Raw genomic sequence first — 12500 nt, 5'->3', positions numbered from 1 at the left:
AGCATCGATCCGCCGCCCGCTGTCTCTGATTGGCTAATGGTTTTGGTCTGCAGGCTTGTGGACCTATCGGTTCCAGTCAGGTACAAGGGGGCGGAGCTTAACAGCTGCCTGTTGGGGCTGTGCTTCCTGATGACCCGGACGTTGAGTCTACGCCTGCACGCGTGCCTTTAACTCCGCCCACACACCTGAGCGCCCTGACAGCTGCAGCGCTAACAGTAAGCACCATGTTCAGCGATGCAGATTGAGCTGCGTGCTGATTGGTCGGTGATCTAAGGTAGGTGATTGGTTTGTGTTGAAGTGTGCGGCGGAGCAGGAATCGTCCTTCCTGCCGTCGGCGGCGCAGTTCGGTTCGTCCAGCCACAGTCACATGACCTTCCTCATCGACCCCGCGCCTTCAGGAAGAGGTTGGTCTCCATGACGCCAGGGGGGAGGGGTTTGGGCTGCGTCCCCAGATTCTCTGATGCCGCTCTGCCGTGTCGTGTCTCTTGGTCGTCAGTGTGTCGGTGAGGTTGTCGGTTCGAAGCCGGGCTCTGGACGGCCTCATGCTCCTCCTGTCCGACTCCAAGCAGATGGACTTTGTCGTCCTCGGTCTGAGAGGGGGACGGGTCAGGCTGTCCGCCGACCTGGGGAAAGGCCCAGCCTCCGTCCTGTCCGCCACTGTCAACGATGGACACTGGCACTCTGTGAGTCAATCTCCAGAGGACATCTTCAGGGTCCAGAGCTGGACCGGGATCTGAACCCTGTCCCTCCGTCTCTCAGGTGAGCGCCGAGGTGAGCCGGAGGTCCGTGTCCCTGACGGTGGACGGCTCCCGTCCCGCCACCGCCTCAATCAAAGGACACCACATAGACGTGGACAGGACGCTGTTCCTCGGAGGGATTCCTCCTGGTGTGAACGGCCGGAGGATCGGCGTAAGTCTCCTCATGACATCACACACTTTACACCAATCAAGAGCCAGCAGAGGAGAGATCGTCTACCGCAGCAGACCAAGTGAGCTGGACCTGACTGAAGCTGTCCCCATGTCTGTCCCTCAGGTCAGCAGCAGTCTCCCAGGTTGTCTTCGGTCAGTCAGTCTCAACGGTACCGTGCTGGATTTGTCCAAGCCGTTCTCACAGCATGATGTCACTTCCTGCTTCACCAAGGATCAGATAGGAAGTTATTTCAACGGCAGTGGACACGCTGAGCTCAGTGAGTCCTTCTTCATCTGCTGGGTGGAGTAGCAGAGGACAGTCCACGGTGTCTCTGGTTGGATGGGTTGGTGGGGTGGCTTCGGTCCTGAGCAAGCGGCCAGGTGAGCCTCTGTTTGTTCCCGCAGTGCATGATGGGTATAAGGTTGGCGCTGACATGGCGGTGTCTCTGGAGTTCCGGACCAGCCAATCAGAAGGCGTCTTCCTGGGCATCAGCAGCGCCAAGGTGGACGCCGTCGGCCTGGAGATGGTGGACGGACAGGTGAGCCCGAGCGGCTAAGGTGAAGACAGGTGAAGCCATGGTAACGGCGCTCAGGTGAGGCCCGTCTCTCCTCAGGTGGCGTTCAACGTGAACAACGGGGCGGGACGCGTGGCGCTGCGCTCCACAGGCCCGGTGCTCTGCGACGGACGCTGGCACCACCTGGTGGCCAGAAAGACGAAGCACGGCTTGACGCTGAGCGTGGATGGGACGCAGTACAGCGCCGCTAACCCCTACCCACAATCCTCTGCCGAGACCAACAACCCCGTCTACCTGGGCGGGGCTCCAGGTGAGAGCAGCTGCTGAACACCAGGTTCTGACCCGTTTCTGTGGGTTCTGGTTCTGAACAGTGATGTCAGGATTACGAGTAATCTAACAGGTTACCATTTCAAATCCAGTATTCTGATTAAAGTCACTTATCAAAATAACTATGTTGAAATTTTCTATTGTGATTTAATTATTTTTCCTCATGGCGTCATGAGAAGTCGCCGCCGTTTCTATGACATCATCAGCAGTGACAGAAGCACATTTTGCCTCTCAAAAAGGAAGTACTTGGAGTTTCTGTGGCCAAGTCCCATTATTGATTCTAAGCAGTTTTGTGCTCAGTTTTCGTTTGGGTTATATAGTCAGAGACAAAATGTGTCTGACATGCAGGCTCTTCCTGTCCATCGTTTCCTGCATCATCCATCCTGGAGAGTCTTTGTTAATGTCAATATATCTGCTGTGAAAATATTAAAACTGCAAACATCAAGACTAATATGAACAGCAATAAACGTTAAAACAGCCACGAAAATCTGTGCCGCCATCTGAGTTGAAGAGCCGCAGGAGCAGCGCTGCTCCTCCTGTTCCTCCTCCTGTTCCTCCTGCTCCTCCTGCTCCTCTGCGCTGCAACACCAAACACAAATTACTAAAGGTTTTTCTGTATCAGAACCATTAAACAATCTCCCCTTCATTGTTGTTACATTATGAAATAATTTCCAATTAATTATTGGCAAAGATCAATGTGGTTTTCACAGGAGTGTTGTTAGTGCAAAATGGATCAATGACATCATTGATCCATTTCTATAACAATGTGGGACTCAACCAGTCGGATCCCAGCAGCTCAGCAAACATTTTGGAGGGAAAACTTCAAACAACTTTAAAGGGCGACAGTTTAATTCTAACAAACCTCAAGTTTTTTAAAACACATAAAGACATTTAACATTATAATTTATGCAGCACAAAAAGTGTGAGAACCATTATGAACATTATGAGCATCACTAAGAGTGGGAGCAGCATTAGCACATCTTACCAGCTGCTGCAGCTTCTGCCTGCAGAGCTGCTGCAGCTGCCTGACAGAACCCCTCTGTGTGCGACACCAATAATCGTCCCCCCAGAACAACACCAGGAACCAAAAACAACAGACATGTCAACAAAAAAGGTTCATAATTACAGGTCCTTCTCAAAATATTAGCATATTTTGATACAGTTCATTATTGTCCATAATGTAATGATAGAAATGTAACCTTCATATATTTTAGAGTCATTGCACACTAACTGAAATATTTCAGGTCCTTTATTGTCTTAATACAGATGATTGTGGCAAACAGTTCATGAAATCCCAAAATTCCTATCTCACAAAATTAGCATATTTCATCGTACCAATAAAAAAAAGTGTTTTGGTCGGGAATCCTTTTGCAGAAATGACTGCTTCAGTGCTGCGTGGCATGGAGGCATCAGCCTGTGGCCCTGCTGAGGTGTTATGGAGGCCCAGGATGCTTCGATAGCCTTTAGCTCATCCAGAGTGTTGGGTCTTGCGTCTCTCAACTTTCTCTTCCCAATATCCCACAGATTGTCTGTGGGGTTCAGGTCAGGAGAGTCGGCAGGCCGATTGAGCACAGTGACGGCCAGTAAACCATCTGCCAGTGGTTTTGGCACAGAGAGCAGGTGCCAGGTCATGCTGAAAAATGAAATCTTCATCTCCATAAAGCTTTTCAGCAGATGGAAGCATGAAGTGCTCCAAAATCTCCTGATAGAGAGCTGCATTGACCCTGGCCTTGATAAAACACGGGGGACCAACACCAGCAGCTGACATGGCATCCCGGACCATCACTGACTGGGTACTTGATACTGGACTTCTGGCATTTTGGAAATTCCTTCTCCTCAGTCTTCCTCCAGACTCTGGCACCTTGATTTCCGAATGAGATGCTAAATTTGCTTTCATCTGAAAAAAGTACATTGGACCCCTGAGCAACAGTCCAGTGCTGCTCCTCTGTAGCCCAGGTCAGGCGCTTCTGCTGCTGTTTCTGGTTCTGATCTGGGGAATGCAGCACCTGTAGCCCATTTCCTGCATGCGCCTGTAGCCCATTTCCTGCATGCGCCTGTGCACGGTGGCTCTGGATGTTTCTACTCCAGACTCAGTCCACTGCTTCCACATGTCCCCAAGGTCTGGAATCGGCCCTTCTCCACAATCTTCCTCAGGGTCAGCTCTTCTCGATGTGCAGCGTTTTCTGCCTCACTTTATCCTTCCCACTGAGGTGCCTTGATACAGCACTCTGGGATCAGCCTGTTCGTTCAGAAATGTCTTTCTGTGTCTTTCCCTCTTGCTTGAGGGTGTCAGTGTTGGCCTTCTGGCCAGCAGTCAGGTCAGCAGTCTGACTTATGATTGGAGTTTTGAGTGATGAACCAGGCTGGGAGTTTTAAAGGCCTCAGGAATCTTTTGAAGGTGTTTAGAGTTCATTTGTTGATTCAGATGATCAGGTTCATAGCTCCTTTACAGACCCTTTTCATGATATGCTAATTTTGTGAGATAGGAATCTTGGTTTTTCATGAGCTGTTTGCCAAAATCATCTGTATTAAGACAATAAAGGATCTGAAATATTTCAGTTAGTGTGCAATGAATCTAAAATGTATGAATGTTAAATTTTTATCATTACATTATGGACAATAATGAACTGTATCACAATATGCTAATATTTTGAGAAGGACCTGTAATTATAAAAAATAAATAGATAAAATCAGCTCAGCTACAGCAGCAGCTGCTGAAAGGAACTAAAAAGTTACTTTCATTGTAACTTAGTTAAGTAACTTTCCCATCACGGGTTCTGACCCGTTTGTCTCCCTCCTCCAGCCGCCGTGAAGCAGAACTGCCTGACCATCCGCTCCGGGTTCAGAGGTTGCCTGAGGAACCTGCGGCTCGCCCGCTCTCACCTGACCCTCCCTCTCCACCTGAGCTCCGCCCACTTCCTGTCGGGCGTGACACTAGACTCCTGCCCTGCCTCGTAGTGATCGTAGCCGTGGTGATGTCATCTCAGGTTGATTTAATTAAAGCTGATGTCATCATGATGTAATCAGACAAAAAAATAAACCAGAGAAGAAAATTGTTTGTTTCGTCATTTTAATAAAGTTCAGTGATGAAGGTGAGAAAACAAAAGTGGACACCAGGGGGCGTGCTGGTTCAGTCTGAGGCCATAAATACAGAAATGAGCCACAGATGAATTAAATAAATGAGGTCAGAGGTCAAACATCAACAAAGTTCCTTCAATGAAAAGAGTTTTTCCAGGATAGTGAACAGGAAGGATCGCTTCCAGCAGGCGGGTTCACCTGGATCACCTGACCCAACTTCCTGTTCACTTGACCCGGTACCGTCAGTTACTGTCAGTTACCATGGCAACAGATCCAGGTGAGGATCTGGCTCAGTTACCACAGATCCAGATGACATGCATCAGGATGGGTTGCCATGGCGACGGGCCAGGTGAGACAGGTGAAAAGGGATCGCTGAGGTTCTGAACCTGCCAAGCAGAACCAACCCGGTCCGGAAATGTGACAGGAAGTGGGAAAACGTAACAGGTGAAACTAGTATCTATCACTGAAGACTTCCTGCAGAGTTTCAAAATAAGAGTCCATCCCAACCGCTTCCTAGTCCAAGCAGGGCTTTTACTTTGAAGGGCTCTCCTGTAGAGGATCTGCCACAGCAGACTGAGGTCAAAGTTCACTCCAACAGAGCCGACAGTCAGGATCAGACCTACTTCCTCTGAGCTCTATGGCATGTCCTGTTGCATCATGGGTAAATACTGGCTGCGCAAGCGATGGAGGCAGGAAGCAGATTTTCATAATAAAAGCTTCTCAGCAGGTTCTCAAACTAAGTCAGGAGCACACCTGAGTCAGTCGGCCAATCAAAAGGCTTCCTGAAGCAGCCAGGAGGCGTGGCTTGAGGTGGATGAGGGGGCGGGGCTTCTTAAATACGTCACAGCGTCACCTGGAGATCAACGTCCAACTGTAGCATGTAGCGCCAGGGTGTGTGTGTGTGTGTGTGTGTGTGTGTGTGTGTGTGTGTGTGTGTTCACGCATGCATTCATGTGGTGAGTTTGTCGTTCCAGTTGGGGTTAGAATCTGCATGGTGGGATTGGCTGGGGACTACAACTCCCATAATGCAACAGAGGATCAACATTCAGTCCTGAAAGACACAGACAGGAGGACATCAGATCAGCAGATGTTTTCTGAAATCATCATTTTCTCTTGTCTTCTGCTGTTTAGATTCTCTCTTTCTCAGCAGGGACATCTAGTGTTAATCAGAGGAACTGCAGCAGGCGGTGTGTGGGTGACTGAACCACTGATGATCATGCAGACATGCAGCAGGTACAACGAGGGTACAGCGCCTCCTGCTGGCTGTCAGCTGATTAAGCCAATCAGAGCACTCCATACTGATTCTGAGTCCAGGAGCCACAGAATTGAAAAGGATACCTGATTGGTTAAACCCGTTTAGGCTTAAACCAATCAGACCCAGCCAGGCAGAGGCCATGCAACCGACCAATGAGCATTCAGCTGGAATCCCACCTGCCTGTGACATCACTAATTGATCATGTGATCAGGAGGAACCTCCGCTTCTTTGTGAACGACGACTCTGGTGACCGACAGTTCAGGATGCTGCCGCCGCGCCTCGTAGAGCGCCGCCGCCAGGGCCTTTAAAGAGACGGGACTGTCAAAACCGGACCGGGATGGACTGGACCGGAACTGGGACCAAGACCCAGACTGGAATTGGACCGGGAAGAATCTCAGGACCGGACCGAACCAGGACTGGATTGGATTCAGTACCAGGGCTCGGTCCTCAGATCCCTGCATCTAAAGTTCTGCCAGCTGGTGGAGCTGTGGGACCCGGGCCAGCAGGTTCTGGTCAGGCCTTTGGTGAAGAGAGGCTTTGCAGGAATAGGAATCTGATGGAGTTCAGGGTGGAGGTTCTGAAGGGGTTCAGGGAGGTTCTGATGGGGTTCAGGGAGGTTCTGATGGGGTTCAGGGAGGTTCTGATGGGGTTCAGAGTGGAGGTTCTGAAGGGGTTCAGGGAGGTTCTGATGGGGTTCAGGGAGGTTCTGATTGGGTTCAGGGAGGTTCTGAAGGGGTTCAGGGAGGTTCTGTTGGGGTTCCGGGTGGAGGTTCTGATGGGGTTTAGGGAGATTTTGAAGGGGTTCAGGGAGGTTCTGATGGGGTTCAGGGAGGTTCTGATGGGGTTCAGGGAGGTTCTGATGGGGTTCAGGGAGCTTCTGATGGGGTTCAGGGAGGTTCTGATGGGGTTCAGGGAGGTTCTGATGGGGTTCAGGGAGGTTCTGATGGGGTTCAGGGAGGTTCTGATGGGGTTCAGGGAGGTTCTGATGGGGTTCAGGGAGGTTCTGAAGGGGTTCAGGGAGGTTCTGTTGGGGTTCCGGGTGGAGGTTCTGATGGGGTTCAGGGAGATTCTGATGGGGTTCAGGGAGGTTCTGTTGGGGTTCAGGGAGGTTCTGATGGGGTTCAGGGAGGTTCTGATGGGGTTCAGGGAGGTTCTGTTGGGGTTCAGGGAGGTTCTGATGGGGTTCAGGGAGCTTCTGATGGGGTTCAGGGAGCTTCTGATGGGGTTCAGGGAGCTTCTGATGGGGTTCAGGGAGGTTCTGATGGGGTTCAGGGAGGTTCTAATGGGGTTCAGGGAGGTTCTGTTGGGGTTCAGAGTAGAGGTTCTGAAGGGGTTCAGGGAGGTTCTGATGGGGTTCAGGGAGGTTCTGATGGGGTTCAGGGAGGTTCTGATGGGGTTCAGGGAGGTTCTGAAGGGGTTCAGGGAGGTTCTGTTGGGGTTCCGGGTGGAGGTTCTGATGGGGTTTAGGGAGATTTTGAAGGGGTTCAGGGAGGTTCTGATGGGGTTCAGGGAGGTTCTGATGGGGTTCAGGGAGGTTCTGATGGGGTTCAGGGAGGTTCTGATGGGGTTCAGGGAGGTTCTGATGGGGTTCAGGGAGGTTCTGATGGGGTTCAGGGAGGTTCTGATGGGGTTCAGGGAGGTTCTGATGGGGTTCAGGGAGGTTCTGAAGGGTTCAGGGAGGTTCTGTTGGGGTTCCGGGTGGAGGTTCTGATGGGGTTCAGGGAGATTCTGATGGGGTTCAGGGAGGTTCTGTTGGGGTTCAGGGAGGTTCTGATGGGGTTCAGGGAGGTTCTGATGGGGTTCAGGGAGGTTCTGTTGGGGTTCAGGGAGGTTCTGATGGGGTTCAGGGAGCTTCTGATGGGTTCAGGGAGCTTCTGATGGGGTTCAGGGAGCTTCTGATGGGGTTCAGGGAGCTTCTGATGGGGTTCAGGGAGGTTCTGTTGGGGTTCAGGGAGGTTCTGATGGGGTTCAGGGAGGTTCTGATGGGGTTCAGGGAGGTTCTGTTGGGGTTCAGGGAGGTTCTGATGGGGTTCAGGGAGCTTCTGATGGGGTTCAGGGAGGTTCTGATGGGGTTCAGGGAGGTTCTGATGGGGTTCAGGGAGGTTCTGATGGGGTTCAGGGAGGTTCTAATGGGGTTCAGGGAGGTTCTGTTGGGGTTCAGAGTGGAGGTTCTGAAGGGGTTCAGGGAGGTTCTGATGGGGTTCAGGGAGGTTCTGTTGGGGTTCCGGGTGGAGGTACCTGTTCATGGTCGTCCTCAGTGTCTCCAGATATGACAATTCTTTTCTCCACTCTGGTTTCTGAAACTCCTCCTTTCACCATCTAAGGATGAAAACAGAAGAAACAAGACTCAACATTTCAACCTGAAGGTCAGACCTCTGATCCAATGTGACCTTTGACCTCTTCAGTAGGCAGGCTGTGGTGGGATGAAACATTACCTAAGATAAAAATTCCTTCATTATTCTGTAAAAACGATTCATTTAAGTGTTGCTGTGTGAACATGACTGTTGCTCTGATGATACCTTGGTGATGTGGGTGGTGGTGGTGGTGTTGGACGTCTCTGCGGTGAAGGTCTGGGAGCTCAGCAGGAGGCCGGCGGGGGTATCAGCGCCGCCTTGGTTCTGAAACACATCAGAACAAAACCAGAACCGTCAGGAGCCACAACGGGATGCTGTGAGTCCAACTGGTACCGACCGGATCAGTACCAGTCATGTCTACAGGTCAGGAACACCGAGCTTCGTCTGGTTCTAAACCTGCAGGTGGAGACGGTCAGTCAAAGCTTAAGGTCGGAGCGAAACGGGCCGGTCCGGGTGGGACTGTCCTCTGAAACTACCTCTAAACCTCCTCCTCGGTCCGGCCCAACAGTCAAGGAACCCGTGGTGGTATAGAACCGGACCAGGTGAGGCGGTACCAGAAAATGGGCCGATCTGAATGTTTACAAGTCACATCCAGCTGAATTGGATCAGAACCAGGTCTCGAATCAAAGAATACATTGATAGGTTCTGCTGTTGGGAGTTTGGGTTTCTGGTCTTCAGAGATTTGCTGACTGTGTGTCCAGAACCAGAACCAGAACCAGAGCAGATGAGGCAAAGTTTAGCTTCTCTGCTCCTCAGATCTGGACAAAACCTGCTGGTCCCTTCGGACTGGAGACCTGCCTGGTCGCTTTGGATCAGCACCAGAACCGCTCTGACTGACCGATCACCTCTGGACTGATGCAAATATGGACCACCGAAAAACGTCCTCACCCCGGGAGCTTCGTAGGTTAGAGTCTTCCTCATCACCGGGACTTCCTGAAACACACAGGAAACACATTTAACCGAGGCAACCAGAGGCAACCGGAGGCAACTGGAGGCCATTGGAGGCAACCAGAGGCAACCGGAGGCAACTGGAGGCAACCAGAGGCAACTGGAGGCAACTGGAGGCCATTGGAGGCAAACAGAGGCAACCAGAGGCCACTGGAGGCCATTGGAGGCAAACAGAGGCAACCAGAGGCCACTGGAGGCCATTGGAGGCAACCAGAGGCAACTGGAGGCCATTGGAGGCAACCAGAGGCAACCGGAGGCCATTGGAGGCAACCAGAGGCAACCGGAGGCAGCTGGAGGCCATTGGAGGCAACTGGAGGCCATTGGAGGCAACTGGAGGCAACCAGAGGTAACCGGAGGCAACCGGAGGCAACTGGAGGCAACCGGAGGCAACTGGAGGCAACCGGAGGCAACTGGAGGCAACCAGAGGTAACCGGAGGCAACCGGAGGCAACCAGAGGCAACCGGAGGCAACCAGAGGCAACCGGAGGCAACCAGAGGCAACTGGAGGCAACCAGTCCTCCATATTCATTGAGACACACTCTACCGGTACCAGAACCAGGCTGGTGACACTGGGACAGACTATCAGGAGGACGCAGGGTAACAAGGTCTGCTGGGGACAGAGGGACTTTATGGGACCAGGTGGGACAGGACCGACTGGGACGGGTCTCTGCGTCTCCATGGTTACCTCCTCGTCCTCCCGTGGGGACCGTTGGGTGGGGCTGGTGGAGTCCCGGGACGTGGGGCGGGGTGAAGGGGGGGTCCACTCTCCTTCCTCCTGGGAGTCATCTGACTCTTTGTCGTCATGGTAACCACAGGTGTCCTGATCGCTGGCTTGTCTGACCGCAGCCTCTGTCGACTCGTCAACGGCCGCCTGAGCGAGCACGCTGATGACATCATCATCACTGCTACCCTCATCACTGCCATCCTCATCCTCATCTTCATCACTAGCCTCACGTTTACCGCGGCCGGGCCGCCGGCCTGTGACATCATCATCAGGGGCTCCTGGAGGAGGGGGAGGGGGGCGAGCGGGGGCGGGGCTACCTTATAGTGGTCTGCGACGTCCTGGTCCGGGTCACTGGACTCTGGGAGGACAAAGACTGTCTCCACCGTCTCTGACGTCTGAAACAGAAAACAGAGACAATCAGGAGACACGAGGGACAGAAACATCAAGACATGAGATATAAAACGTCAAAATTAAAGAATAAAGATGGACCTGGACATAGGACAGAAGGACATGAGGACAGAAGGACATAGGACAGAAGGACATGAGGACAGAAGGACATGAGAACAGAAGGACATAGGACAGAAGGACATGAGGACAGAAGGACATGAGGTCAGAAGGACATGAGGACAGAAGGACATGAAGTCAGAAGGACATGAGGACAGAAGGACATGAGGTCAGAAGGACATGAGGACAGAAGGACATGAGGTCAGAAGGACATGAGGACAGAAGGACATGAGAACAGAAGGACATAGGACAGAAGGACATGAGGACAGAAGGACATGAGGTCAGAAGGACATGAGGACAGAAGGACATGAGGACAGAAGGACATGAGAACAGAAGGACATGAGGACAGAAGGACATGAGGACAGAAGGACATGAGGACAGCACCTTCAGCAGGTTGTGTTCCCGGAAGGTCTCTTGCTCTCTGGCGGACTTCAGCAGGGCTGTCAGTTCTGGAGACATTTCATCGAAAGACGGTTTGGGCTGGACAGGAGAGACAGACAAAGGTGAGGACACCTTCATGGACCTGGCAGCTCTGGGTTTGAGGACCAGAACCAAGCCCAGTGGGTTCTGGGTTGGACTCAAACTTCAGTGATCTTCAAACAGATGATCGACCTGAACCCTGACCTCTGGATGAACCCTGACCTCTGGATGAACCCTGACCTCTGGATGAACCCTGACCTCTGGATGAACCCTGACCTCCGGGTGAACCCTGACCTCTGGATGAACCCTGACCTCCGGGTGAACCCTGACCTCTGGATGAACCCTGACCTCCGCGTGAACCCTGACCTCTGGATGAACCCTGACCTCCGGGTGAACCCTGACCTCTGGATGAACCCTGACCTCCGGGTGAATCCTGACCTCTGGATGAACCCTGACCTCTGGATGAACCCTGACCTCCGGGTGAACCCTGACCTCTGGATGAACCCTGACCTCTGGATGAACCCCGACCTCTGGATGAACCCTGACCTCCGGGTGAACCCTGACTTCTGGATGAACCCTGACCTCTGGATGAACCCTGACCTCCGGGTGAACCCTGACCTCTGGATGAACCCTGACCTCTGGATGAACCCCGACCTCTGGATGAACCCTGACCTCCGAGTGAACCCTGACCTCTGGATGAACCCTGACCTCTGGATGAACCCTGACCTCTGGCTGAACCCTGACCTCTGGATGAACCCTGACCTCCGGGTGAACCCTGACCTCCGGATGAACCCTGACCTCTGGATGAACCCTGACCTCTGGATGAACCCTGACCTCTGGATGAACCCTGACCTCCGGGTGAACCCTGACCTCTGGATGAACCGAACCTGACGTCCTCCGGGCTGCCCAGCGTCTCCTTTGGGCTGCAGGAGGGGCGACAATAATCAGTTTTTTCTTTCAGCTCCTGGTTTGAAGGAAGCAACTAAACAGACGGAAGAAGAAGAAAAGCCAGCAGCTTCCTGAGCTCCACTTTGGTCAGGAACAGGAAGTGACCCGGCTGGACGCTTTACGAAACAGGAAGCCATAAGGACTAGAAGGCGATCGGAACCATCCTGTTCCGGATCGGAACCATCCTGTTCCGGATCGGAACCATCCTGTTCCGGATCGGAACCATCCTGTTCCGGATCGGAACCATCCTGTTCCGGATCGGAACCAGCGCTCTGAGCCGTTCGGTTACAGCAGGACAGTGATGTCACTCATCATCCTGGTTTTCATGCCAACCAACTGGGGGCGGGGTTTAGCCAGAGGCAATGACATCATCAGGACTCCTCCCCCCTCTACTGATGACATCATCAGCGGCAGACACCAGGATGGTTCTGTCCGTTGCCATGGTGACATCGTCCTGCCTCTCTCCGATTGGCTGTTTATCAGCTCGGCTCCCAGGTGACAGGTGAGCGAGATCAGCCAA

The 12500-nt window shown here is 52.6% G+C and overlaps 1 protein-coding gene and 1 pseudogene across 1 annotated transcript in view; one reads left to right on the top strand and one right to left on the bottom strand.

Annotated features, from left to right (window-relative positions):
* lama1 (laminin, alpha 1) overlaps window positions 1–4709 on the top strand; it is a 38258-nt gene extending 33549 nt beyond the window's left edge. Inside the window, 10 exon segments of the mRNA XM_055026326.1 lie at window positions 54–109; window positions 112–215; window positions 299–386; window positions 389–404; window positions 497–683; window positions 760–909; window positions 1033–1186; window positions 1314–1447; window positions 1523–1733; window positions 4554–4709. Of these exon segments, the coding sequence (XP_054882301.1) occupies window positions 54–109; window positions 112–215; window positions 299–386; window positions 389–404; window positions 497–683; window positions 760–909; window positions 1033–1186; window positions 1314–1447; window positions 1523–1733; window positions 4554–4708 (1255 nt within the window). The 3' untranslated portion in view covers window position 4709.
* A 94-nt stretch (window positions 4710–4803) lies between these two features.
* The window catches only part of LOC129356762 (protein 4.1-like), a 16563-nt pseudogene continuing 8866 nt past the window's right edge, over window positions 4804–12500 (bottom strand).

Source organism: Poeciliopsis prolifica, unplaced genomic scaffold (genome assembly GCF_027474105.1).
Source record: "Poeciliopsis prolifica strain line A6 unplaced genomic scaffold, Auburn_PproV2 SCAFFOLD192, whole genome shotgun sequence".
NCBI lineage: Eukaryota > Metazoa > Chordata > Actinopteri > Cyprinodontiformes > Poeciliidae > Poeciliopsis > Poeciliopsis prolifica.
The sequence above is the reverse complement of the archived record's forward strand: the minus strand, read 5'-3'. Positions and strand labels throughout refer to the sequence as shown.